The sequence below is a fragment of the Venturia canescens genome, chromosome 8 (genome assembly GCF_019457755.1).
Source record: "Venturia canescens isolate UGA chromosome 8, ASM1945775v1, whole genome shotgun sequence".
Taxonomy (NCBI): Eukaryota; Metazoa; Arthropoda; class Insecta; order Hymenoptera; family Ichneumonidae; genus Venturia; species Venturia canescens.
The window spans coordinates 14,123,660-14,147,953 of record NC_057428.1 but is presented as its reverse complement, the minus strand read 5'-3'; the positions used below and the strand labels follow the sequence as shown (position 1 = coordinate 14,147,953).

The 24,294-nt window shown below is 36.4% G+C and overlaps 5 protein-coding genes and 1 long non-coding RNA gene across 7 annotated transcripts; 3 read left to right on the top strand and 3 right to left on the bottom strand.

Annotated features, from left to right (window-relative positions):
* The first annotated feature begins 428 nt into the window (after positions 1-428).
* Positions 429-6,217, top strand: Dna2 (DNA replication helicase/nuclease 2). Of its 2 annotated transcripts, XM_043427467.1 has the most exons (14): positions 429-674; positions 1,042-1,201; positions 1,283-1,640; positions 1,968-2,232; positions 2,396-2,573; positions 2,641-2,917; positions 2,991-3,407; positions 3,533-3,775; positions 3,894-4,437; positions 4,585-4,778; positions 4,850-5,036; positions 5,202-5,399; positions 5,466-5,645; positions 5,728-6,217. In XM_043427467.1, the coding sequence occupies exons 1-14, from the start codon at positions 651-653 to the stop codon at positions 5,932-5,934; spliced, it is 3,432 nt and encodes a 1,143-aa protein (XP_043283402.1). In that variant the 5' UTR covers positions 429-650; the 3' UTR covers positions 5,935-6,217. The 2 variants fall into 2 exon arrangements, with proteins under 2 accessions (XP_043283402.1, XP_043283401.1); XM_043427466.1 differs by having other exon boundaries at positions 1,042-1,640.
* Positions 6,204-10,060, bottom strand: LOC122415391 (ubiquitin-conjugating enzyme E2 L3-like). The gene is made up of 4 exons (XM_043427488.1): positions 9,838-10,060; positions 9,415-9,510; positions 9,135-9,321; positions 6,204-8,687 (listed from the first exon to the last, which is right to left on the bottom strand). Exons 1-4 carry the CDS (start codon positions 9,862-9,864, stop codon positions 8,521-8,523), a joined length of 477 nt encoding a protein of 158 aa, XP_043283423.1. The 5' UTR covers positions 9,865-10,060; the 3' UTR covers positions 6,204-8,520.
* A 790-nt stretch (positions 10,061-10,850) lies between these two features.
* On the top strand, positions 10,851-14,332 carry LOC122415388 (lysophospholipase D GDPD1-like). Its single transcript, XM_043427475.1, has 7 exons — positions 10,851-11,258; positions 11,989-12,031; positions 12,101-12,282; positions 12,368-12,588; positions 12,908-13,041; positions 13,123-13,240; positions 13,327-14,332. The coding sequence occupies exons 1-7, from the start codon at positions 11,135-11,137 to the stop codon at positions 13,450-13,452; spliced, it is 948 nt and encodes a 315-aa protein (XP_043283410.1). The 5' UTR covers positions 10,851-11,134; the 3' UTR covers positions 13,453-14,332.
* On the bottom strand, positions 14,304-15,707 carry LOC122415394 (uncharacterized). The gene is made up of 2 exons (XR_006261914.1): positions 15,572-15,707; positions 14,304-14,958 (listed from the first exon to the last, which is right to left on the bottom strand). It is a non-coding gene; the product is annotated as an uncharacterized lncRNA (long non-coding RNA).
* Positions 15,544-17,704, top strand: LOC122415387 (corepressor interacting with RBPJ 1). Its single transcript, XM_043427474.1, has 6 exons — positions 15,544-15,684; positions 15,810-15,904; positions 16,195-16,445; positions 16,709-16,838; positions 16,930-17,067; positions 17,163-17,704. Exons 1-6 carry the CDS (start codon positions 15,613-15,615, stop codon positions 17,584-17,586), a joined length of 1,110 nt encoding a protein of 369 aa, XP_043283409.1. The 5' UTR covers positions 15,544-15,612; the 3' UTR covers positions 17,587-17,704.
* LOC122415382 (ribosomal protein S6 kinase beta-1-like) lies at positions 17,613-23,982 on the bottom strand. Its single transcript, XM_043427470.1, has 11 exons — positions 23,179-23,982; positions 22,948-22,988; positions 21,692-21,866; positions 21,395-21,612; positions 21,052-21,243; positions 20,864-20,954; positions 20,660-20,776; positions 20,425-20,556; positions 20,224-20,331; positions 19,946-20,139; positions 17,613-19,863 (listed from the first exon to the last, which is right to left on the bottom strand). The coding sequence occupies exons 1-11, from the start codon at positions 23,263-23,265 to the stop codon at positions 19,788-19,790; spliced, it is 1,431 nt and encodes a 476-aa protein (XP_043283405.1). The 5' UTR covers positions 23,266-23,982; the 3' UTR covers positions 17,613-19,787.
* Between the last annotated feature and the right edge of the window lie 312 nt (positions 23,983-24,294).

Genomic DNA, 24,294 nt, shown 5'->3' with positions numbered 1-24,294 from the left:
TTTTTCTATGTCAGTGAGGGGTTACAGAAATGATAATTTTGTTAAACCAGTATTGAATTGTTATCGGGAAATAAATATACTTACGCCTTTATTGATATTGTCGAAAAGTTTATCAGCGCCGACATCGAAGGCTCGTTCAAAGAACACAGAGAAAGCCACAATAGATATCACGAAAGTAGAGGTGCGTTTGAAGAACACATTGTACACCGTCTGCTGCAGACCCATTTTGAACACCTTCTAAATGTTTAACAACTGATTATTGTACAGAACATTAATTTTCACAAAAAATGGTACATCTCTTGTATTTCAGGCGTTACCTGCTTACGTAAAGTTCTGCACAAAAACAGGCAAGAGAATCTCAAGTCAAGACACAAAACCTCAAGTCTAAACCATCGAACGCAGCTTTCCACGAGATCGCTGAGCTCCTTCTTATAGAGAAATCAATCGAGAAAATGGCGCTGCACGACACTTCTCTCTACGCATTAAAATGAAAAATTCTCTTTTATACCGGCTGTTGGATCTGGGACTCGCAACACGCTTCTGTACACATGTGATCATGCCGCACAAACTGACAGTTTGGTTTTTTTTTGCGGCGTATATAGTGCGTGAAAAACAAAATTATTGCTTAATTACTGATATAAAAAACTGTAATGAACGAAAATCAACACAAACAGGTATTTTTGAACCTTACCGCAATTCTAGACAGAGAACAACGCAAGAGGAAATATTTTTTTATTGATAATTCACGACCCAACAATCGTTTGATTACGATCGACGAAAACTTATTCAAATGTCACGATTTTCAAATCATGACAATGATATGATTGGAATTATTTTAACTGAACTTATTATTAACACAAGAATAACTGTTTTGTTTATTTAACAATTTTCGCAAGCTCTTTTTCAGTTATGAAAATTAACAACGTAATTGAATGAAATTATCATTGAAGATTTACCTGAACCTGAAAAGTCAAAAAAGTATTTCCGTAAACAATGTCCTTTGTGTGTTGATGAATAAAATAAAACTTTTTTTTTATATAGTTTAATGATGAGCCAGTGGATCATGAAGAAAATAATGAGCATTGTCAGTCACTCAAAAGACTTCGAGAAGAAAGTCCTGAAGGTCAAACTTCACAAGCATTGCGAAGGATAAGAAAGAAGCCTCTGCAACATAGCAGCAATGTTGAAAAAAAAGAAAATGGTAAATCGGACAAAGAAGAGAAAATTAATGAAGATTTTGACCTTGGGAGGGACAGTGATTTAATGAACGACTTGATGGCAGATTTCCATGGGGAATTCACACCTGATAATGTCAAGCCATTGCATAAAAAAAATGACAAAAACCATAAACATACTGATGGGAAACCAACCTCTCAAAATCAACAAGAAACTCAAATACTCGTGAATGAAACAAATGGAATTGTCACTCAGGATTCAGCAGTAGAGCTCGAATTTGAATTAGACAGTCAAATGGATGATTTTTTTGATGAGGATTTTAGCGATGAAACCAAAGCTGTCAATTTAGAGGAATTTCGAAGATGCAAGATTGTTAAGGTTGAGCGAGAAAAACGATACACAAAGTTGGTTGTCAAAGACTGTGTGGAACAGACTACGGCAAATGTGTTGTGTTATGGATTCTGGTAAGACAGAACATTTCTTTTTTCTTAGAACTCAAATTCCAATCAAATTCTACGTCAGAAAGTCCTATAATCCTTATTAATCCGGTACTTCCCTGAGAAGGATCAATTGTTGGAGATCAGTTTTCTCCAATCGCGAATTTTAGGTGTTCTATACAATTGATTCCATGGACTTGTTGCTTTATCAAAGAATATTACAATCGTTTTGACCTCAAATTTGATTCTCAACTTAAATTTATAGTTATGCAGTACAGCGTCTCTTGTATATTTATTTCGTATAACGTTATGAGCCACTTGAGATCAACGAATCAGACAATTTTTTTTTATCAGGAAAGATGCATCGGTTGAAGAAAATGATGTTGTATCGATCAAGGCAAAAAAGGATTCCCACGATTGGAAAATTGATAACGAGAATGGTGTACTTGTCGTCAAACCGTACTTTTTAATATCCGGGACGACGATAACGAGCGCAAATTTCTGTACTCGTCGTTCGATACTCGCAGAATACTTTCGTGGCCTCGATTCTCTACCAAATCTCGAAATCGACGATTGCGGAATGACAGTGGGCACTTTAACCCACGAAGTCTTACAAACTGTACGAATTTTTATAATTTGATTAACCCTGAGTAACGACATTGGATCACTGTGACCCAGGGCCAAAGTCTCAATTTTTGACCGAGTGAAATTTGAAGTAACATCGGATCGTCGACAAATTGGAAGTTTATCGGACTCTTAAACAACTTTAAAAAACGTTTTAGGTCCTTTCAAAAAAATTGACTTCGATCAACGAAATCCAGAACGTGATAGACGAGATTTTGGGTACACGACGAACGATCCGGATGCTTTACGAAGCAGGATTATCGCTGAAGAAATGTAAGGAACAAATGGAAGCGTATATCCCAAAAATCGTGGATTTCGTGCGACGTTATATAACCGGTAAGAATTTTACAGTTTCGAATGAACATTAGCAAGCCAGAATAATTGAGGCGTTTATTTTTATCAGGGATTGTAGAGGAAGTACACAAAGACGATTTCAATGGAAAAATTGAGCACGTAAGAGAAATCGAGGAAAATGTTTGGCTGCCGGAATTGGGTATAAAGGGCAAAATCGATGCGACCGTGGAGGTTAAAATAAATGATCGTCGCAGGATTATGCCACTCGAGATTAAGACTGGAAGACCATCGTTTTCCAATGAGCACCGAGGCCAGCTTATCCTTTACTGTATGATGCTAAAACTACTGGGTCAAGAAACGGACGCAGGTCTTTTGCTGTACATAAGGTAACCACGAGACCCACGTGAAACAGCAGTAATTTAAATACTCATTAATCAAATCTGAATCTTTACGTCACAGGGAAAATATAATGCAGGAGATACAGAGCAATCGTCCAGAAGAAAGAGATCTGATCTTGTTGAGAAACATTTTAGTGCATTATTTTTCGCAAGCACCTGCCAACGAAACAACTGAAAACGGAAACCATGAAGCAGAGCAATTTTTTAAGCCAATGAAACTGCCAGAACCAATCAATTATCGTAACGCCTGTATTAAATGTCCTTACAACGTGATATGTTGTGTCTATGCCGACAAGGATAAAAGTCTCGAACTTCCGGAATCTCATGTTCTTAAAACTATCTTTAAAGAAGCAATGGATTGCTTGGAACCTCAACATATCGATTACATAATGAATTGGATAACTATGCTGCGACTCGAATCTGGGAGCGGCTACCTCGGAGCAATGAAAAACATTTGGATACTCGAGCCCCTGAAAAGGTGAGCGATCATGTTTGTCATTGATAAAGGGTATTAAATCGTTAAATTCAATGATCGAGACTCTGAGCTCAGCTCACAAAGTACGGGTCCTTTTAAAATGTTATACTTCTTTGACACTTTTGTAGAGAACAAAAAGGCACGTGCATAAGCAATTTGGACGTTTGCGGAGACGCGATGGAAATAGGTCGGGGATACTTGCACACTTTCGTTCGAAAAAATTACGATGGAGAATATGCAGTAAGTGATTTGAACGAAGCACCTTTTAGTGAAGGAGATTATCTAATTGTCAGTACGGATACGAGGATAAATGTGTCGGCTGGTCATTTGCAACAAAAAAGCAAACATGCTATTGAAGTGCTTTTGGACAGGTATTTGCCGAACGTTCAATTACCACTGTCGAACTCAATTATTTTGCTATTTTCGATTTTTTTTTCGATGTTTTGTTGACGGGCACATTGGGAGTAATTTTGATCCTGATTTTTGTAGAGATATCGTGAGGCAAAACCCTGGAGCAACTTTCCACCTGGATAAATATCCAGAGGCAGGGTCATCGTCGCGGAATTTATCAAACGTTGCCTGTCTCCTGAACAACAACGAAATAACGAATAAACTGCGGGGCATTATAATCGACAAAAAGCCAGCGACGTTTGTTGAAAAACTGCCAAAATCTTTAGCCCAAGTCGGCGCACCGTTGTTGTACAATTTAAACAAGTATCAAAGAAAAGCGGTATTATCAGTTTTCTCGGCAAACGATTACGTGCTGATAAAAGGTATGCCGGGCACTGGAAAAACACGAACTCTGGTTGCTCTGATCGAAGTGCTCGTGAAAATGGGACAATCAGTTTTAATAACGTCCCACACTCACAGCGCTGTTGACAATATTTTACTCAAGCTCGAAAAAAATGGAGTTGATTTTTTGCGACTTGGTTCTGACTTGCGAATAAACGCGTCGTTGCTACATAAATCGGAGAACATCCTCGCAGCTCAGTGCACTACACCTGAGAGCTTAGAAGCCATGTATTTGAGCAAGGTAATTCAATTTACGAAGTTAGGATTCAACGAAATTCGCTATTTAAGTTGAAACTTCTTTTGATTGAACGGTCTTCCGATGATCGTTGGCTTTCACAATTATACCGTTCTTTCGTCTATACGAAATAAAATCATCAATTTTTTGTAGAAAGTCGTCGCTGTTACGTGCTTAGGATCGACCCACAGCCACGTAGCCAGACGAATATTTGACGTATGCTTAATCGATGAAAGCACTCAAGTATTGCAGCCGACAGTATTGAGACCAATATACAGCGCTTCCAAGTTCGTACTGGTTGGTGACCCTGAACAATTGCCACCGATAATCCGAAACGACGAAGCAAGGTGAATCCTTGATCATTCAATCTTTCTCCCATGGAACAAATCCATTGTTTTATTTGATTTTCTTGTTGCAGAAAAATGGGCATGAACGAATCACTTTTCGCTCGATTGGACAGTGAGAATAATACGGTCACGCTGAAACTCCAGTACCGCATGAATAAAAGGATTATGTCGATCGCCAATATTCTCACTTATAACGATTCCATGATCGCAGCTAATTCACAAATTGCCAATGCCACCCTTTACGTCAAAGATCCAACGGTGAGTTTCGAGCTCAAATTTTTTTTATTGAAAATAAGCAAAATGTTTGTCAATTCTTCCACATTCCGCTTGACTACAGTAAGGCAGTCGGAAGATACGACTCAAATTAATATACTCTAATACAGAATAATGTAATTTTTTTAACGAGAAATGTGATTTTTTCAGGTTTTGGAATCTTGCGAACAATGGGTTTCCAAAGTCCTGTCCTTGTATCTCGAAGATTCTGCTGTAATTTTGAATACGGGTGCGACGCATTCGCTCAACATCGAGAACCCCATTGCCGAATGTAGAGATGATGAAAAATTAGTTTCCAATGTATTCGAAGCAGCGATAATATTGCGTTTGATATCTGTTCTACGAAAGGTTCGTGATTTACCAAAAAAGACACAACAAAGAGGCGAGAAATTTGAATTTTTCAACTCCTTTTAGGGAGGAGTCGAACCATCGGCGATGGGAATAATTTGCCCGTTCACCGCTCAGGTTCAACTGTTGCGAAGCCTGAGCGAGGACATAGAAGTAAACACCGTGGACCAGTATCAAGGCCGGGACAAGGACGTGATTTTTTACTCGTGCACGAGGAGCGTAAGCAAAAACTTCAAGGAACCGAAGGTGAAAAAAATACGCGTCAATAATGGTTTCGATTAGAAAATTCGGAAAAATTTACAATTAAATAACGAACGACCTTATACAGGGATACTCAATTCTCGAAGACAGTCCGCGATTGAACGTGGCAGTAACTAGAGCGAAGCACAAGCTCATTATAATCGGGGATAAATCGTCGTTAAAAGTATTCAAACCGTTTCAGCAGCTTTTTCAAGTGATGGAAAACGACATCGTAGATCTAGAGCCTGGACAAGATCAATTCACGTGGGAAAGTCTCATGCAATCGATAAAATAAGAACTAGACGCAGGGAACACTTTCCTCGTCAAAAGTTCGTATTCCAAAAACTTCGTCAATGCAGTTACTTTTTCCAAAATCTCACGAAATTCTGTATTTAAATTGTTTTCTCCAATAACGATTATTCACAATTTGAGTTTACACGAGTTCAGAGAAAAAAAATGGGAGAGCCTAAAGACTCTTATTTTGCTATGAATGTATAACTTTTAATATTTTTTTTATTTGTATATGTTTTTTTTAAGAGTGATTAAATAAGTGATGAATGCATCTGCACAAAATGCAACTTTATTATTATTATTGATTAATCCATGATCCTGGAACGCAGTGAAAGCAAAGCTACATCTTTTTGACGATTTTTTTCTTAGTTTTTGATTATATATACATATAATCCTACGGACTTCGATAATAATCGATGGAAAATTCATTTTTGTCTGGAGATTCGGTTGCCAATAAGAATTTCTACCTTTGGCACTCGAGTTAAATCAGAAAAAAGGTAGCTCTACACGTATAAACACGGATCACGTCGGCGGTTTTATAACTACATACTGAGATCATTTGACGCCAAAGAAAAATCGATAATTGTCTAGCCGAATAGATTTTCCAAAGAAATTTGAACAATCGATTTATTTATCCGATTATTTGGCACACGCGTCCTTCCTTTTCGATTTTATTACCGTACTATTACCGACGAATATACGAACATCATTGATCAGAAACGAGAACTGAGACAAATTAACCGACAACGAGAACCCGCGAGATAAAACAAATTTGATGTTTTCGCGTGATAATGCAAAATTTTTTTTTTCAATCAACTCTTTGGAGAGGTAACTTTTTTCATCGATAAAATTTACATCGTTGGAACGGAATAAAAAATTATCCCGATTCATTATGGAAATGAACTGTTTCAAACCTTGACCGTGTCATTAAGGACGTTCACGACTGATAATCGAAGACAAAATTTTCGTATTCTCTCGGCTTAGTTCAACTGTCGCTGTGTAGCGCGCGCCGCTCTCCCTACTTCGAAACTTTTAGCACGGACTCTATGCACTAATATGCATATGGCTCTGGCGCACCCTATAAATAATACACTAATACAAGTATCCTTAGAGCGATGCGGAGATCTGGCAACCTTGCTTGCCTGCCACGTACTTTCAGTAGTATTCGATTTTGTATAAATTAATTTTTTTGTTATTGTTGATAATTTTTCATATCTCATTTTAATATTTATAATCTCGATTGCTAAATTGAACATTCATATGTATGAACTTATTTTTATAAAAAAGTGTCATTCCCAAAAAGTCTCCAAAAATGAGAGCCAAAATGTGTAGCCATAAATGCTTAAATTGACAATTCTTTACGAGATAAATCGTTGAATATCATGAAAATAAATTCCTGCCAGTGTGCATGCGCGTGTAGTCCCCCCCCCCCCCCTTGCCCTTACGTACCGTCGCCCGGCAGTGTTGCCGCTACATAACGGCGTCATCCCTTATATACCGTGGCACGCTCGCAAAATCGTCAAATTTATAGCTTTGAATCGTTACTACGTATGAACGACACGGCTGAGCGTCTCTATTTTTTTATATTTTATTCCTAATATCAATATCTATCATGATGCATTTTTTTATCAAATACTATAGAAAATTGTGACTGCTATGAATTAGAATGTTTCTCAAACTCATGATTTGCCTATACCTTGCATGTTAAATTTCCCAACTTCAACAACGAATATCTCCACTTTGGTACGGGCATGGTCTTCAAAATTTTGCAAGTACGTTAAGGAAGCTATAAATAGTGTGTCATCTAAATTTTAAGAAAATCTATAGAAAATCGATTTACTCGTGAACGTTCTTAAACAACAACGAAAAATCCAACTTTCATAGCGTCAAGTTGTAACAAAAACAACGAAGTACGATCAACGAAAAAATGTTCCAACTATGTTAACTTGAAAGCCTTATTTTTCTGTCTTTTGGACAATGGTTTTTCTTTATACTCGATTGTAGAAAAGTCCAAGCGTGACATTGATTAATTACACGATTATACGTGGAGTCTATGCGAAGTAACGCAACACTTTTGTTTCTCGTAACTCTACTTATATAAATGACGAATATTCAACCAACCGTTGGATTGAGAATCTCTAACGAAGATATAATAATACACGTACACGGGTAGTACGTGTATTTTGATAGATCGTGTGGTATATGGAACAAGACCACGACGTGCACACTCCAGTTATATTGTACAATTATTTATTTTAATTTATGATAACCTTAAATGTTTATTATTTCCTTCCTTACTCTTTCTGTTCATTGCTTTCCCTCATTTTTTTGTCACCTTATATAAATATTATAATTTGCATGCTCTCATCGTCGATCAACCAATACTGTACACGGGGATCTTTCTTTCTATTGTTTTTTCACGTTCCCTGTCTCATTTTCTCACTTACTCTCTCCTTGGCTTTCTGTTCCTTTCTATCTGCCTGATTCCAGATCAAATCAGTACGGGATAAGTTTTTTTTCTCTCTTGCATTTTATAAATCAAGTTGACGGGCGGTTGTTAGGCATCTCGGTGAGTAGCGGTTAATCAACGTTATTCGGTTGACGATGTCTCTCGCCTCTTTTCTGCATGTTTTTTTGTAAACTCCTCAGCATTCTTCAGATACTTTTTTCTATCTTTTAGAAACTCCTCTGCAAGATCAGCTCTCAATGGATGTTCTGGTTCTGGATCGTTTACCAGAGCTATCAAAGACTGGATCACTGCAAATTCATCAAATCAATTGATTCCAATAGTAATAGCTTTTAAACAAAATCAGTCTTCGAGAAAATTAGAGTTTACATCAATTTTACCAGGAATATTCATGAATATGAATATAACTTAAAAGTGCAAACACGTTTTTCAATTTACATTGGAACTAGAGTGTCGACTATAAATTTTTTCACTTATACCATCTATCCAATGAATGGAATATTTTTCTGAATGTTAAAATTTTCAAAATAAGCAGCAAATTTTTTTTCATTAGCACCACAATTTAGATTTTTCCAAACAATTTAGTGGTTAGTAATTTTGTTCTGTTGTTCGGCTTAGTACGATTTCCATCATAATTTAGAGAGATTGTAATCTTGCTTTGATCTTCAGTGACATTTCTGACTTTCGTTTTTTCAAAATTCAGGGGAATTAAAGAAAATAAATAAAAAGTTACAGACCTTGATCAGTTTTCGTAGCTGGTTTCCAATTCTCAGCACTAATAATCGGCAGACAAACTTGTCCTTTCTCGTCCACATTAGGATGATAAATTTTTGTCTTGAATGTAATTCGAGGTGGTTTGAAAGGATATTCAGCAGGGAAATTGATTTCGATGCGAAAAGCTCCTTTGTTATATGGTGGACTGTCCTAAAATGAACAGAAGTGAAAAATATGTATCCAAAATAATTTTCTTATCTCCTTGATTGATTATTTGGATGAGAAACGCTGCCATTTCCTTACCGGTAATATGAGACCTTGCCAATTGAGAATATTGGAATCATCTACTTGGATATTTGTGAAATTTTTCATGGCTGAAACCCGAAGGTCACCCAATTCCTGGAGGAAAGATGGAAAAATTATTGCTCCGCAACCATAATTGCTTAAGGTATTGTGCCGTAATTAAAAAACGTTCAAGACAATAAAATGAAAGTCATTCAGCCGTGATATTGAATATAAATAGAAATATTGAAGAATGAAATGCTATACAAAAAATCGACAAATTCGTGGTTATATGTGACGTGCTCGATGCATTACCAAGCAACAATAATCTACCAATATTTCATATGAATAAGTTTCTCGTGATTTTTATACGATATTACGTCTACTTATTTATCACAACTAACAAGTTTATCGGCATAAATATTGACAAAAACTTGAATTTACCTTCTGCAACCTTCTCGTAGCTGCCATTTTGAAAATAAATTTCACTAGAATGATATTTCAGGGTTGTCGCGATGTTACAGAGGTTAGAAAATGTAATCTATATATGCTCGTGTACACTTATATATATGCATACGTTTTTGTGTAACTTTTGTGATGACAAACGATACGCGCTATACACATGCATGAAAAGGGAAATTTCAATATTTCAATTGATGAACATCGAAATATCATAACTGAAATATATATATATTTCCCGATGATTCACTCTAAAATTCAAAATATTGACTGGGTCAACCACGAATTATTGAATATTATTCGAGATCACCCATCTTAAAGTTGTGGGAAAATGTTATGGAGACATTTCTGCTGCTAATTTGAGCATTCCTATATCAATAAAGTATAATAAACAAAATCGTTTAAAAAAAATAGCAAAATTGTAAATTCATCTAGAAGCGCCATCTTTTTCAGTGCGACCAACAACTGGTACAATATTTTTTAGTTTTCGAATTATTAAAAGATGTATCAAAATAAAAAGCTGTATAGTTTCCTGAGTAAGATTCTTTTACCCAAAACCCAACCAAAACCCAAAGAAGATTATACAAAACAAAATTTTTTTTGTCATAGTCAATAAACTATTTTTTTAAAGCGAATTTAGCTCCGAAATTTCGATATAATTTGAACCGGAAACCATTTACAATTTAGATTGAAAATTATGCTTTCCTTTACGCAGCTCCATAAAAGGGATTTATCTTTGGGCACAATTGAGGATAGGATGGCTTACTTTTTTTTCCAAATAAAAAACAAAGTCGCGTATTCCTCTAGTAGTTTACCAGGTTAAATAGTCTAAAAACGCAAGACATGAAGAGCTGAAGGGTTGTTTCGGTGATGAAATATGAGGCGGAAATAAATGAAAAAAAAACGAACAAGGACGTTCCGTTCCAAGGGGTTAAAATGACAGCTGAGCTGAGCGAGAAAGAGAAAGAGGGAGGGAGGACTAGGGAGGGGCGACTATTCTTATCCGTTACTACCAACACTGACACAAATTTCCCTCACTATTTTTTTGTGTTGACCTCGCTGCTAAAAAGCCGCGATACTTTTGTCTTGTCAGTTTGTCACTTTAAACCGGCGTATCTAAACTACTGTGGCTTCTCCCTACTTTTAAATAATCGTTTCCATTCGCTACTAACAATTTTTTTTCTTTCCCATTACCTGCTTTTTCGTATTTTCATTGTCAATCGTTTGTTCGTACCGAAGACTCGCGTGTGCATATTCGCGACACAAATACGCGCCAACGCAAATGTTTTTCTATACTCTTTTCGGTGGCTATGTACTCACTTCTGTCATTCTTTTCAAATATCCGATGCTTATACACAAAAAAAAAAAAGTCAAATTCACGTGTCATCATATAAGTCACAGAGGTGGTGGGTTTGTTTTCGACAATTTTATTATAATTTTTCTTCACCATCCTTTGTGGTTACTAAAGGTTTAAATGACTCGGGCGTAAACTCCAGAGCTAATTAACAGTGAACTTCTAAAATTAATCCTGGTTTTCTTAAAACTCCATTATTTTTCTAGAAATGTTAATATATTTTTTTGAAAAATAAACCATTTCTCGTTATAAAAATACCTGAAAAAATTACTCAAATTATTACATTGCTCAATATTCTTCGTTTCAAATTTATCTACAGTTTTAAATTGTGCGACTACTTTGGACCTAGTGTAGTTTTTGTATCACGCTTATTTCTTATAACATGCACCAATTGTATCCAACTCGTACTGTCAAGCTCCCCATTCAGTCTTTGTATCATAACAAAAAGTATGCCTGGCAAAAGTTATGTATTTATTCATGACAGTACCAATATGCAATATTTTATATAAACTTTTTTTAACATCTCACTCGATTCTGTTACTCATGAAAGTTCCTTTTTAAATGATAAGTGAAAAATCATTCTGCACTTGTGAGTTGATACGACTCAATGCGGTTAACACTGTGATCATTAAATGTTCATTCGAGTCATTTTCACCCCGTATGACTAGAGTGTTACTTCAACGAGATTCAGCAAAAAAAACTTGTGGAATCGATTAGTTGCTTTGTGAAAATATTAATTTTTATGGTGCTACTTTGCTTAAGTAATTACGTTTGTTTTTCAGGAGCAGGAGAAAGTTACGAAAATACCATGCACGCCTTCAGGAAGTAAGGGTTGTTAATTTTGGAATTTTTATCAACTCTTATCAGAATAAATATAAAAATTTGTTTTTCCAGAGCGGTAGAAATTGGCACAGAAATGCTAGAGCTAGACTGTCACTTGACAAGGGACGGCGAGGTGGTAGTGTCCCATGATCAAAATCTTTTCAGGAGTACAGGAACCGATAGAAACATTCAAGAACTGGATTACAAGGATTTACCACTGCTCAAACCAAAACTTTCCATTGATTTTGATCCTGGTGACCCACCAATAATTTCATACCTTCTTTAACGATTTTTTGGATTGAATTTTGGGTTATTAACAATTACAACTGATTTTTTCAGAGGTCGAATTCGTTGGATCGGAACGAGAGGAGGACAGGAAATTTGCTCTTCTCCGAGAAGTCTTTGAAGCTTTTCCAAAACTTCCCATCAACATTGATATCAAAGTCAATGACGATCAACTGATAAAAAAAGTGTCTGAGCTTATTAAGGAATTTAACAGAGAAGAATACACAGTTTGGGGCAATTTCAGTGACGAAATCACGAGAAAGTGTTACAAAACTGTGAGTTCCTGAGACTTTTATCAAACTCATAGTTCCACATAAAAAATTTAACATTTTTTCAAACAACCCATTAAAAATTGAGGATTTTTTCATTCGATCTTCAGGATTAAACACCTAATGATAGAAAAACATTATCAAGAACTTTTTGCACAGAATTTGATGCTCTAAAAAATTGGTCACATAGATTTTTGCTTTCCATTTAGACACTATGCACACACATCGAGCACCTTAAAGTTAAACAGTCCATAAAATTAGCGAACCTTTCAATTTGAATAACTCATTAGACATTTATTGAAAGCTCGTATCTCTTTGATTGCAGAATCCGAATGTCAATTTATTTTTTTCGATGCAACGTGTTGCTCTACTGATAGTTTTGATGTACACGGGACTGTTGCCCTTCATTCCTCTCAAAGAATCTCATCTCGAAGTATTTTTACCTTCCATTTACTTGAGGTGAGTAAAGTTCAATAGCTACGTACGATTCAGTAAATGATAAAAAACTGTATAATTTTACGTGTTGTTGAAAATGAATAGAAGGAAAGGTGGGCCAACGCCAACGTTTCTACCATTGGAAAAGCTCGTTTGTCGAACGATGAACGTTTTGCTAATGAGGCCCTGTTTGTTCAATCACTTAAGAGCCCGAGGAATTCAAGTATGCACGAATAATCGTCGTACAGTTTTGATCCGCGTTTGTTAATTCTGTGTAACTCATGCTAATCGAGTGTTTTTGCCTTGAAGGTCTATTTCTGGGTGTTGAATAGAGACGATGAATTCGAGCGAGCTTTTGAGCTCGGAGCGACTGGCGTTATGACTGATTATCCCACCAAACTCAAGGCTTACCTGAAAAACAAAGCAGTAAAGTAACTATCAGGGAAAAAAATATAAGAAATTAATTAATTGAATAATTAATTAATCAATTGGCCGTGGAATTTTGAGAACGGAGTCTCTCTCTCTCGTGTGATCGTACAAGTGATAAAAAAAACAAAAACTAAACATACAAACTGATAAATTCGTCACGCATTGAGGTAGTAAAGAAATCCTTGTTATTTCAGCCAAACTGCCACGTTACCAATCAATTTTTCAAAACGTCATTAATCAGCTGCACATTAACATTAGAAAATAACAATTATTAGTAAAGAATACTTCGTTGCACGCTTTTAGCTCCGTTAGTGAGAAACTTTCATACAAACATTTCAAACCAAACATGTATTTTTATTACCGATAAAAGTGTTTGATTTTAAAAGCTTGTATAAGGCATTCTTAATGATAGTAATTCAAAATCGATGTTGATCCTTTTAATCAGTATTTCCTCTAAAATCATGTATAACGAAATAACTATAACTGACGTGATTTTTTGCCAATACTCTGAAATAAACTCGCTAGTCAAGTTAACGTTTAACTCTGACTAATTTTAAGCTTATCGCAGCTACAGAATGCCAAAGAGCTTGCATTTCAAATCCTCCAAGTTTTCTGTTTTTCCAAGTTTTTCGTTGCATTTTTAAAACACTATTTTGCCCTATCACAAATGTACAAAAACAAAACAAAAAATGTAACGACGAACGTTGATGGATTTGTAATACAAATATATTTTATCACGTATGTGTGTGCGAATGTGAATAAGGAGCCAGGAAACATTTTTCAGAATTAAATAGTTATATTTATCCAAATATACTGTATAATGAAACAAAAAAAACAATGAAAAAATCGTGAAACAATAAAGTGAACATTTTTTATTCGATAGAAAGATTGTGTGAGCAATCATTATACTTTCCGACAATGAAGGAATGTTTCAAACGATTTCTTTGTACATGCATTTTCCCATTGAATGATTTTTTTCAAATATTCTTAAATTCTAAGTACAAAAAATACTTTGCATCTGGGTTTGTTCTCATCGTGCTCGTGACGAACATACATAAATATGTAATTATTGGCGTGCGTTACAACGATGATGAGTCACGTGTTTCGTGTACTCATTACCGTCAATGTCAACTCCAAATGATAAATATTGGAAAACCTTAGCATTACAGTATAGGCAACAATTATCGGAATAATGAGACTGATTAAAGTGGTTCTCGATATCACTTTTGGACGCGGGAATGTTGATTTTGCACTGCGGACAATACACATAAGGTTGCCGGAACCTTTCGTGCACAGAGTCTGTCACTATACGGCCAATATCGTCAGTGCCTTCTGCGTCATTTTTCAAGTTTTTTATTGTCGATTCGCTTTTGACGTCATCAGCTTCCGCTTTATTTGTGACGTCACCAACTTCTGCTTTGTTCCTGACGTCACTAAATTCCGATTCGCTCTCGACGACACTGACCTCCGACTCAAATTCCCCTTTGCCTTTCGTTTCAGACATTTTTTGTACTGAAAATGCAATTGGAAATCTCCTTGAAACGTTCTAACGATTTATTGTCGCAAATATTTGGCATAAATTTAGAAACGAGATATGCACGATCACATAACCTCGAAACTTCGAGCTTTATGTTGCGAGTATTCATTTTTAGAATGATGCATTGTTATCGCCCGCTAACGAGCTCGATCAATTATTTGCTGTTTTATATTGATTCAAGGTACTTTTCCTAGGGTTTGTCGAGTAGAAAATGAGAGAAGAAACACGAGCGCAAATTTTAGATTCACAAACTGTCAAAAGTTGCGAAAAAATCAAACGCGCATTTATATTATAGATAAAACAACAATATGCGTGGCATTGCATCTCATTATCTTGCTATAAACATTGTTTATTTTTCAAAAGAAACACGCACGATTGGAAATTTCAAATGGATAAAAATTTTCAAAAATTCGACGCATCCGGAAGAAAAAGGGAAAAACCTCGAAAGCGGAAATGACCAATGTCCGTGTATAAGAGTATGTATACACATACATGTGTGTTATATACGAGTCCGTACGAGTGTGTGAAAAAATAAATGGCGTTCGCGTGAGTTTCGGGAGGTTGAGAAAAAATTGAAAAAAATCTTACGTTTTTCGGCGTCCTGAAAAGTTTTGTTGAACGATACCAAGATGGGCAAGGGTTTCAATAATTATATGTGCAAAAAATTCTTCCATCCAGCATCGAGAGATAATTTGAAACGAGTACGTAGCGACGAACTGTCACAGCAGCCTTGAACATTACGATCGGGGCTCGATCGATTTTCTTTTCTACTTGATGAAAAAAAACCCGAAACTAATAATTATGTTTGAAAAATCATTGTGTTCAGGTATGGATGGCAGAACAACAAGCCGAAGCGTACAAAAAGAAACAGGAGGAACTGCGGGTCCAGTACGAGAAGGAACAGGATCTTCACAATAACAAGTAAGTTTTGAGGTTACGTTCATCGTAAATTTCTTTTTCCTCGCATCTCTTCAATCGACAAAATAGAGTTCTGTTTGGCCGGTGATTATTTTGTGTTGGAAAAATGTGTGTGTCGATATAAGAGGTCGAATTAAAGTATTCGTGAACGCGTGAGCGTGTGTAGAAAAATTCAAACGAATAATTTGGAAACTACTCCGAACATCTAATGTTTTTTTTTTCGTTTCTGGAGGAAATTTATTTAATTCGTATAGAGTGTAAGCAAACTCTAATTTGATTGGGGAATTATGCAGGGCATTACTGAGCAAAGAGAGCAAGGACAAGCTCAGTGTAAATTTTATGTATGAACCACCACCCGGAGCTAAAAAAGAAAGAGAAAAGGAAGACGACGAGCCTGAGTACAAGTTTGAGTGGCAGCGAAAGTACAACGCTCCACGAGAAAGCTATTGCAAAGGTGATAGCGAGATAAGGGACCAACCTTTTGGTATTCAAGTCAGGAACGTACGCTGTATCAAGTGTCACAAGTGGGGTCACATAAATACAGGTAATTACATAAACCATATGTCAGCTGAATCGATAATTATGTTTCCATGGGAAAGTTCATAGAAAAAATAAAAAAATTCTGCCTTTTTTCAGAAAATTTCTTAAACTTCAAATTACCCAGGTTTTCAAGAGCTTCTCTGTTGAATTAAAAAATCTTTATAAATTTGTCTTTCCAGGAATTGGAAAAAAATTGCTTCATTTGGAACAAAATATTAGTGAAATCTTTGAAATTATGAGTAAAAAAAATTTTCATTCTGTTTCTAGACAAAGAATGTCCACTTTACAGCCAGGCCATGAGCGTTGTGATGGCAAGTGGTAATGCAGAAACTGTGGAAGCACCAGATGCTTTGACGCTTGTACAACAAATGAGGGACGACGGATTGGCATTGAAAAAGTAAGATCATTAACCATTTTGTACAATTCTTTACTATACTGAAATCTCATTTGACGTTTAACGAATCTCTGTAATTCTGTTCTGTATAAAGATCAGCATTGAGCGCACAGCAGCACTTACGAGTACCAGAGCACGAAGACCTCATGGTTTCAGGTGACGAGGACGAGGAACAACCGGAAGTGACGTTCTTCAAATCACTTTCGAAGAAGGAAAAAAAGAAGCTTTTGAAGTGAGTATTTTTCTTTAGAAAATTAAAAATCTTTGACACAGAAAATAGTTAAGAAGCAAGATTAGAAGACAATGCAAATGTTTATATTACAACAGGAAACTGGAAAAATTGGAGAAAAGAGGTCGAAAGGGGAGGAAAAAAAAATCGAAAAAGCGGGAGAGTTCGAATAGCAGTACAAGTAGCAGTAGCGACTCGGATTCGGGTAGTTCGAGTTCGGAAGAGGATCAACGTCGCAAAAAGTCAAAGAAGAAGCAAAAAAATCGCCGGGAATCGACGGCAGATTCGGAAAAAGTGGAAGAATCTTTAGAACGAAAAAGAAGAGACGAAAAATCTAGGAGCAAACGAGAGAATGATCGTGACAGACGAAGGGATCATGACAGGCAGCACAAGCATAGAGACGAGAAAGAAAATCATCGTGGAAAGACTGAAAACAGGCGAGATTCGCGAAAACGAAGATCGGACGATTCGGACAACGAGAGACGTCGGAATCGTCATAGCAAGAGATCGAGAGACTCGTAGATTTCATTGTTACACACAAATCGATATTCGCTGTTTTTTAAACTGATGTTTATTATTTATACAATACACTCTCGTTATCATCTATCTAATATGTAAATAAATCGCTACATGAATATTAGCAACCGCACGATATTTCATTTAGTCAAAACAATATTTAATCGTTTTCCTTTTGCCTTCAACTTTTTTTTTCTTTTTTATTAATTCGCCAATGAGCAAATATAATATGTATATGTATTTACATGAACAATGATCATAATTAAAAAAAAAAAAAAAACAAAAAACAAAAAAGGAAACGATCCGAAGCCAATAAGTGTATACAGAGTTTGTATCACCTCATTTTGTACGCAGAATATAGACAGCAAGAAAAGACGATCAACGAAACAGTAAGTTGATTACGGGCAAATAGAAAGCTGCTTTGTAAGTAGCGAAGATAAGAGAAATTTTCATTTACGAGGACTTTCGAAATTCACAAGCAACGAGATCACTTACCAAGTGTCCGACAATGTTATTCGATTTTCGAGATAAGAGAAGGGGGCTAGCAGAGAAAAAGGAGCTAATACGGAAAAATTTCTATACAAATGAGCTGAGCAATATTTCTACTACTCTCGGATGCATTGAATCAACAACACGATATTCAACCGTAACTTCACAAAATTCGTTTTTCTCTACAATTTATTAATTTTTTTCTTTCAATATTCATGTATATGTCAATATTCGTGTATGTATAATATAAATATGCACTCATAAAATGTAAATATTCAGAGTTTACTATTTCAATTGACACGACGAATCGTTTTTGAAAATAAGGCCGGAGAACAAAAAATTTCATTCAAGACTGTAATAGTCGTTAGAACAAAAAAAAAGTTTTTACTTTTTCTTAGCAAACGTACAATTTTATCAACTTTTTTGGTGTGAAGGTATTTGAACGCAGAATTCTTTTTTTCTTTCAAGAAAAATCTCTTTAAAATTGAAATCCGTGGATGTGAAAAATTCAGTACCACGGCCTCATTTTTTCCAGATAACTCTGTCGTATTGATTTAAATAGACGACTCTTTATATCTACATTTGCATTTGTACATAGATATATAAGTATTTGCGTGTTTTTCTATGTAAAAGGTAAATACTAGTTGGCTACGGTTACGGTGAACACTTGGGCAGTTTGAAATCAATGTAGCAACGTTTTGTTGTTTTTTGTTTCCATAGGTTGACGGGATCGTTATCTTGAAAATTTGAGTTGGCCTTTTTTCCATAGGTTCGCGTTTCGATTCGAAAACATGAAATTTTTGTTCACTCCTCTGAGTTTTGGCAAACGTTGGGACGTTTTTAAAATGTTTGACGAATCCACCGAAAATTACAATTCAACATAAAAACACGAATAACAAATAAACGAATACGAATGACGGAAAGAAAAAAAGAGAATCGTGAATCGCACGATACTCGAACGTACGGAGAGCGATTTATCATATCGCTCGAACAATTATTTTCTTATTTACACAATCAAAAAGAAGAAAAACAAAAGCAATATACAATATCTGTGTCCGTCTCCTCGTTTGGCTTCATTCGGGGGAGGGGCTAATTTCATTTTTTTCTCTATAATTCATCTGTTCGCAATTACCGACTATTGTAACAGGATAATAAACGATTTGGGCTAGGGCGAGTGCGCGTAGGCCTCGTCGCGTGTACTTCTCAATAATCACTTTACTATTATCCTTTTTTTTCTTATTTTTTTCTTTTCTTCGTGTCCTTCCCTTCCAGTTTTCTCAGAAGTTTTCAGAATTGTGGTGAATTGGTTAGCTAAAATGGTAGTCGCCGGGAACTTATTTCTAATCGTTGCGCGGCAGTGGTGCGCTCGCTTTATATTTTTATATATATATATATTTAGCAATAATATATATAAATATATATATATTTATAAATGTATTTGCACATTTGGATCCTCTCCTGCTCTTCCTCTCTCTATTATTCCTTTTAAGTATTCTTCACTCCGTCGTTCTAGTACGTCGTGAATCGTATATCTCCCGGAAAAAAACACTGAGAAACCGTTTGGCAAGTGCTATACGAACATACCGAAAAAATCATTCGCTTACGTCGTTAAAGAGCGTGAATTAAATCTACGCGAGAGAAAGAGAAGAGGAATATATCGGTCTGACAATGCAAACCCGACGACTTTCCGAAAGCGCGCGATTTATTATACCGTTCGACTATAAGTGACCGGCCAAGTGACCGACGTCCATCATCTCCGCGTCTTCCATGCTGTTGTGACCTAATCCTTGGAACCTGGGAATAAAAATTCAAAAAAAAACTGTATTTCTCGATGCAGAATTTTGAGTTTATGCATAGAAAGGAAAGAAAATTCTACCTGTGCTGTTGCTGCAGATGGGGAAAGTGCGTTGGTTGATGACGAGATGCGAAGTCTACGTTCCTCGGCGAAAAACCATGGCGACTCGAACTATGACTACTGCTCAAGAGCCCGCGACGAGGACTTCTCGAATTCACGACCTTTGGCTGACTGTACAAACTCTCGAGAACACTGGGGGCGACGTACGTAAAACCCTTCGGGGATGAACAGTACCAATGTTTATTATTTCCCCTCTTTAGAGTTGAAAATGTGGGGAAAACGGTTTCAACGTTTCTTACTTGAAATATCATATTTGCGGACTCGCTTAGATTACTCTCCACTGGCGAGTCGACCGGCACCGTTGTCGTGAATTGCTCGTCGAACTGGGACGTGTCATCCGCACTTTTCTATCGTCCCAAATAAGTTGTTTTAATGATAATATCGGCTGATTCGTCAAGAGCGACAGATTTAGTGATTCAAACGCAAAAAATAACACGTACGAGTGAAGGCTTGAACGGAGGATCCAATTTCCTTGAAATTACATCCTGCCAATTAATGTGCTTGAAGAAATGGTGGTTTATTATTTCCTGCGCGTCCTCTGGACCCGAACCCAATCTTTGTGCTACTTGTCTCTACGGAAAAATGAAATAATCGTTACACACTTTTATTTTATATTTTCATTTGTCGTTGGATGTTTCTCAAAAACTTTCGATTCTGAACACGAAACATTTTTACCTTGAGAAGTTTTCTTATGAGATCTCTAGCGTCCACTGTCACGTATTGCGGAAGTGCTAATCTACCTTTCAAGATCTTTTCGATCGTTTTCTTTCTGTTATCGGCGGTGAACGGAGGCTGCAGAATGCATGGTTTGTTTATTTTTATTTGTTCAAAAAAGGAGAAAATGTGCTCGAAAACTGAGACACGAAAATTTGCTCTCACCATTCCAGTCAGCATGTCGTACATCAGAGCGCCGAGACTCCACCAATCAACGGCTTTTCCGTGGCCACTTCTCGTTAGTATTTCCGGTGCCCTTTGATGAACGATTGAAAATTGTATTTTAACAAACGTCAAATGATATTTTTTCGATTTTCATGAGACCTCGATGGTTTTCGGATCATTCAGCTTACATGTATTCGATGGTACCGCAAAATGTGTGCGTAACTGTGCCTTCCTGTATGTGCTCTTTGCAGAGACCAAAGTCTGTGAGCTTCACGTGTCCTTCACGGTCGAGAAGTATATTTTCAGGCTTCAAGTCTCGGTATATGATTCCTTGTTTGTGCAGATGCTCCAAAGCGAGAATGATCTCGGATAAGTAAAAACTGCAAATGATGAAAAGAAATTTAGGAAGGAAACCAAATCGAATGCGTAATTAGGTGTTTCCTTCGAATGAACTGCATTTTGACTTATTTTTTTGGTTGAAAATTGAAGAAAACAATAATAAAACGGGGGTGTGCGTCCCTTATTATTTACCAGGCGGTATCTTCCAGAAAAATTCCTTCTCTGTCCAGGTAGGTGAAGAGTTCCCCTCCGCACAAATATTCCAGTATCAAATACAATTTCCCTCCAGTTTGGAAGGCATAAATAAGATTAACGATGAAAGGATGTTTGACCGCTTCCAAAATGTTCCTTTCGGCTTTGGTATGAGCAGTGTCTTTTTGATTGCTGATTATCGACGCCTTGCACAGAACCTGTGATGAAAAAAAGGATTATTAAAAATTCTAAGCAGCAAGGGCAGATGTATTCACAAAAATTTGAAACAAAGCTCACCTTCATGGCAAAAATGCTCCCTTTGTCCTTGCCCGATACTTTTCGAACTTGAAAAACTTTACCGTAACCACCTTCTCCCAAAATTTTGCATAATTCAAAGTCTTGAGGACCAACTTTCTCCTGACCAGGATTCACATTCTGCTCGGACAATTGAACTCTCTCCACATTTTCATCTCTGCAATGAAATATTTAATTGGAGAAAACGAAAAAACGGGATTTTTTTCTATTTTACAATTTTATCAAAAAACTGATAGATGAAGAGTCAAATTCTGGTGATTACAGAAAAAATGAAGGCCATCTTTTACCATCTTGAGATTTCTTCTCATGCTCTAAATTTTGTCTTTTTTTTTTTTTTTTTTACTAAAAATAGGATGATTATGGGGAAAAATGGCACAGAACTTTTTTAAAAACAAAATTAAAGTTGTTACCGCCTCAACGAAAGTTCCGACCGAAAAATTTTTTTCTCAATACCTACGCGCCTCTTTCGATGCGATTTCAAATGTTGAAAAAAAAAAACGATGGAAAATAGACGTGATCGAAATAATGTAGCGAATTCACAAAAAATCATAGGAAATTTAAAAAATAAAAAAATCGAAAACAAATTCCTCCGTCTCCACATTAAATTCGTTTATCTCCTTGGCCGGTGAAATGGCATGAAAAATGGCTCCGAAACTTTTGGGCATGTCCACCTATACAGAATTTTGAAAACTCTTCCCTGCTCCGGTCGCCATTCACGCCTCTGTAACGCAGGCACGATAACCTAACCTGTACGCTCTGTTCGGACGAACAATATCTAACAATTCGTCCGGCTTTTGGATTGCCAGCCACTCTGTTTCATGTCGAAACATTTGTAAAAGTTGAAAAATTTCAGGCCTCATTGTTCATTATTTATCACTTGATTCAATTGGTTTCAATACAATCTCGATTTTTTTTCGAAATTTCAGACTAAATGCAGCGTTTTACTTGAGGAGTCAAGATTTGTATCGATTATAAAACACTTGACATCCTAACACGAATAAAACATTTGTATGCAAACTTGTGCATCAATATTTTGGCAACATGAACATTGAATTCATTTTGTCCATCAGCATAATTCGTGTGGAGCATCATTGAATAACTCGTCAATTTCGAGCAGTCGTCAATTGAAATGTATAACATCGTGCTACATTTGCGTCGTAGTAAAAAAAAAAAAAAAAAATTCTTCCGGAATGCACTTTCAATGAATGAATTGATGAAAATGATGGAAAAATACTTACTCGACCAAATTATTGACATTGGGAGCAGTGTCGTATTCGCCCTGAAACGAGAAAGCATTTAAAATATGTGTGATCTTGATTCATAACCTTGACACGACACAACAATGAACCTCGTGTTCGAGAGACAAAAAAAAAAGAAGTAAACAAGAAATCAGGAAAAGTGAGTAGGGATATTACGAGGAAGGTTGTAAAAAGTTGTGAATGACGTGAATAGCGGAAGAGTGAATTTACCTCAGCAGCTTCGATGATGTCGTCGTCAGATTCATCCTGATCAACGTTGTCGCCATCGTGCAATTCAATATCGAATATTCCAGCCATTATAACGATTCACAAATCGGGACAATTACATTTAATATAAGAGAGCACTGTTGACGAAAAAAAAAACAAAAACAAAAGTAATTGCGACGAGACACGCGCTTACGCGATTTTACTACTACGCGAGCGATGTACTATTCCTCAATGACGAACTTGTTGATATTTCACAATAATAGGGAAAAAAATCGGGTCAGATTAATCGTGTCTTTGGGTTTTCGATGTTCCTTTTTCGCTTCGTTTTTTTTTTCTTATTCTTCTTACTACAATCTCTCGGTGCTGCAATGTGTTATTCTTTTTCTAACATTCGCACTGGATAATATCTTGTATCGACGTATTTGCAGAGAACACACGATTTTCACACACCTGTCTCGGGTGGCCAGTTCCTCGCGACCCTCACGACTACTGCAGGGTTAACACTTTTTTCCTTCACTATGTTTTTCTTCCTCTTTTCTTTTTTCAACACCACCGTAAACCATGGGGCATAGCATGCAATTATGCCACCGTAGTACACAAGCAAGAAGTGTTGATACACACGACAGACGAGGATCAACGGAATTAAAACGATACAATCAATCAAACAGTTCAGTTGTCTCCGTTTTTCTTAACCTCGCGAGAGTGAGCGTTTCCTTTTTCCTTTAAAAAAATTGAGCATTTGTCCATTCACTCCATTAATATTTATCAATTCGCTCTAATTGAAGTTTGAGATTCTTAATGAGATATTTATCGCTGCGAACGCTCCTGAAAAACTCTGCATTCGAGGCCTCTTTTTTGACTCGGACGATACGTTTCCGGTCTGAAAGATTTAAATTAAAACGACGGTGAATTCGTCACGATTAGAGAGGTTATTTTTTCACTTTCCCCGGTCTCCCTGTACCCTCGCTTCTTCAAGCCTGTCACAATGCAATTTCATCTCGACACGAATCGATCAGTTTTTTCGATTCAATTGAACAAATAGTATTGATCATTGAATTGAATAAAAAATTTCGTGCTCTCAGAATCACCGCACAAACATGGCACAAACCTAAACAAACC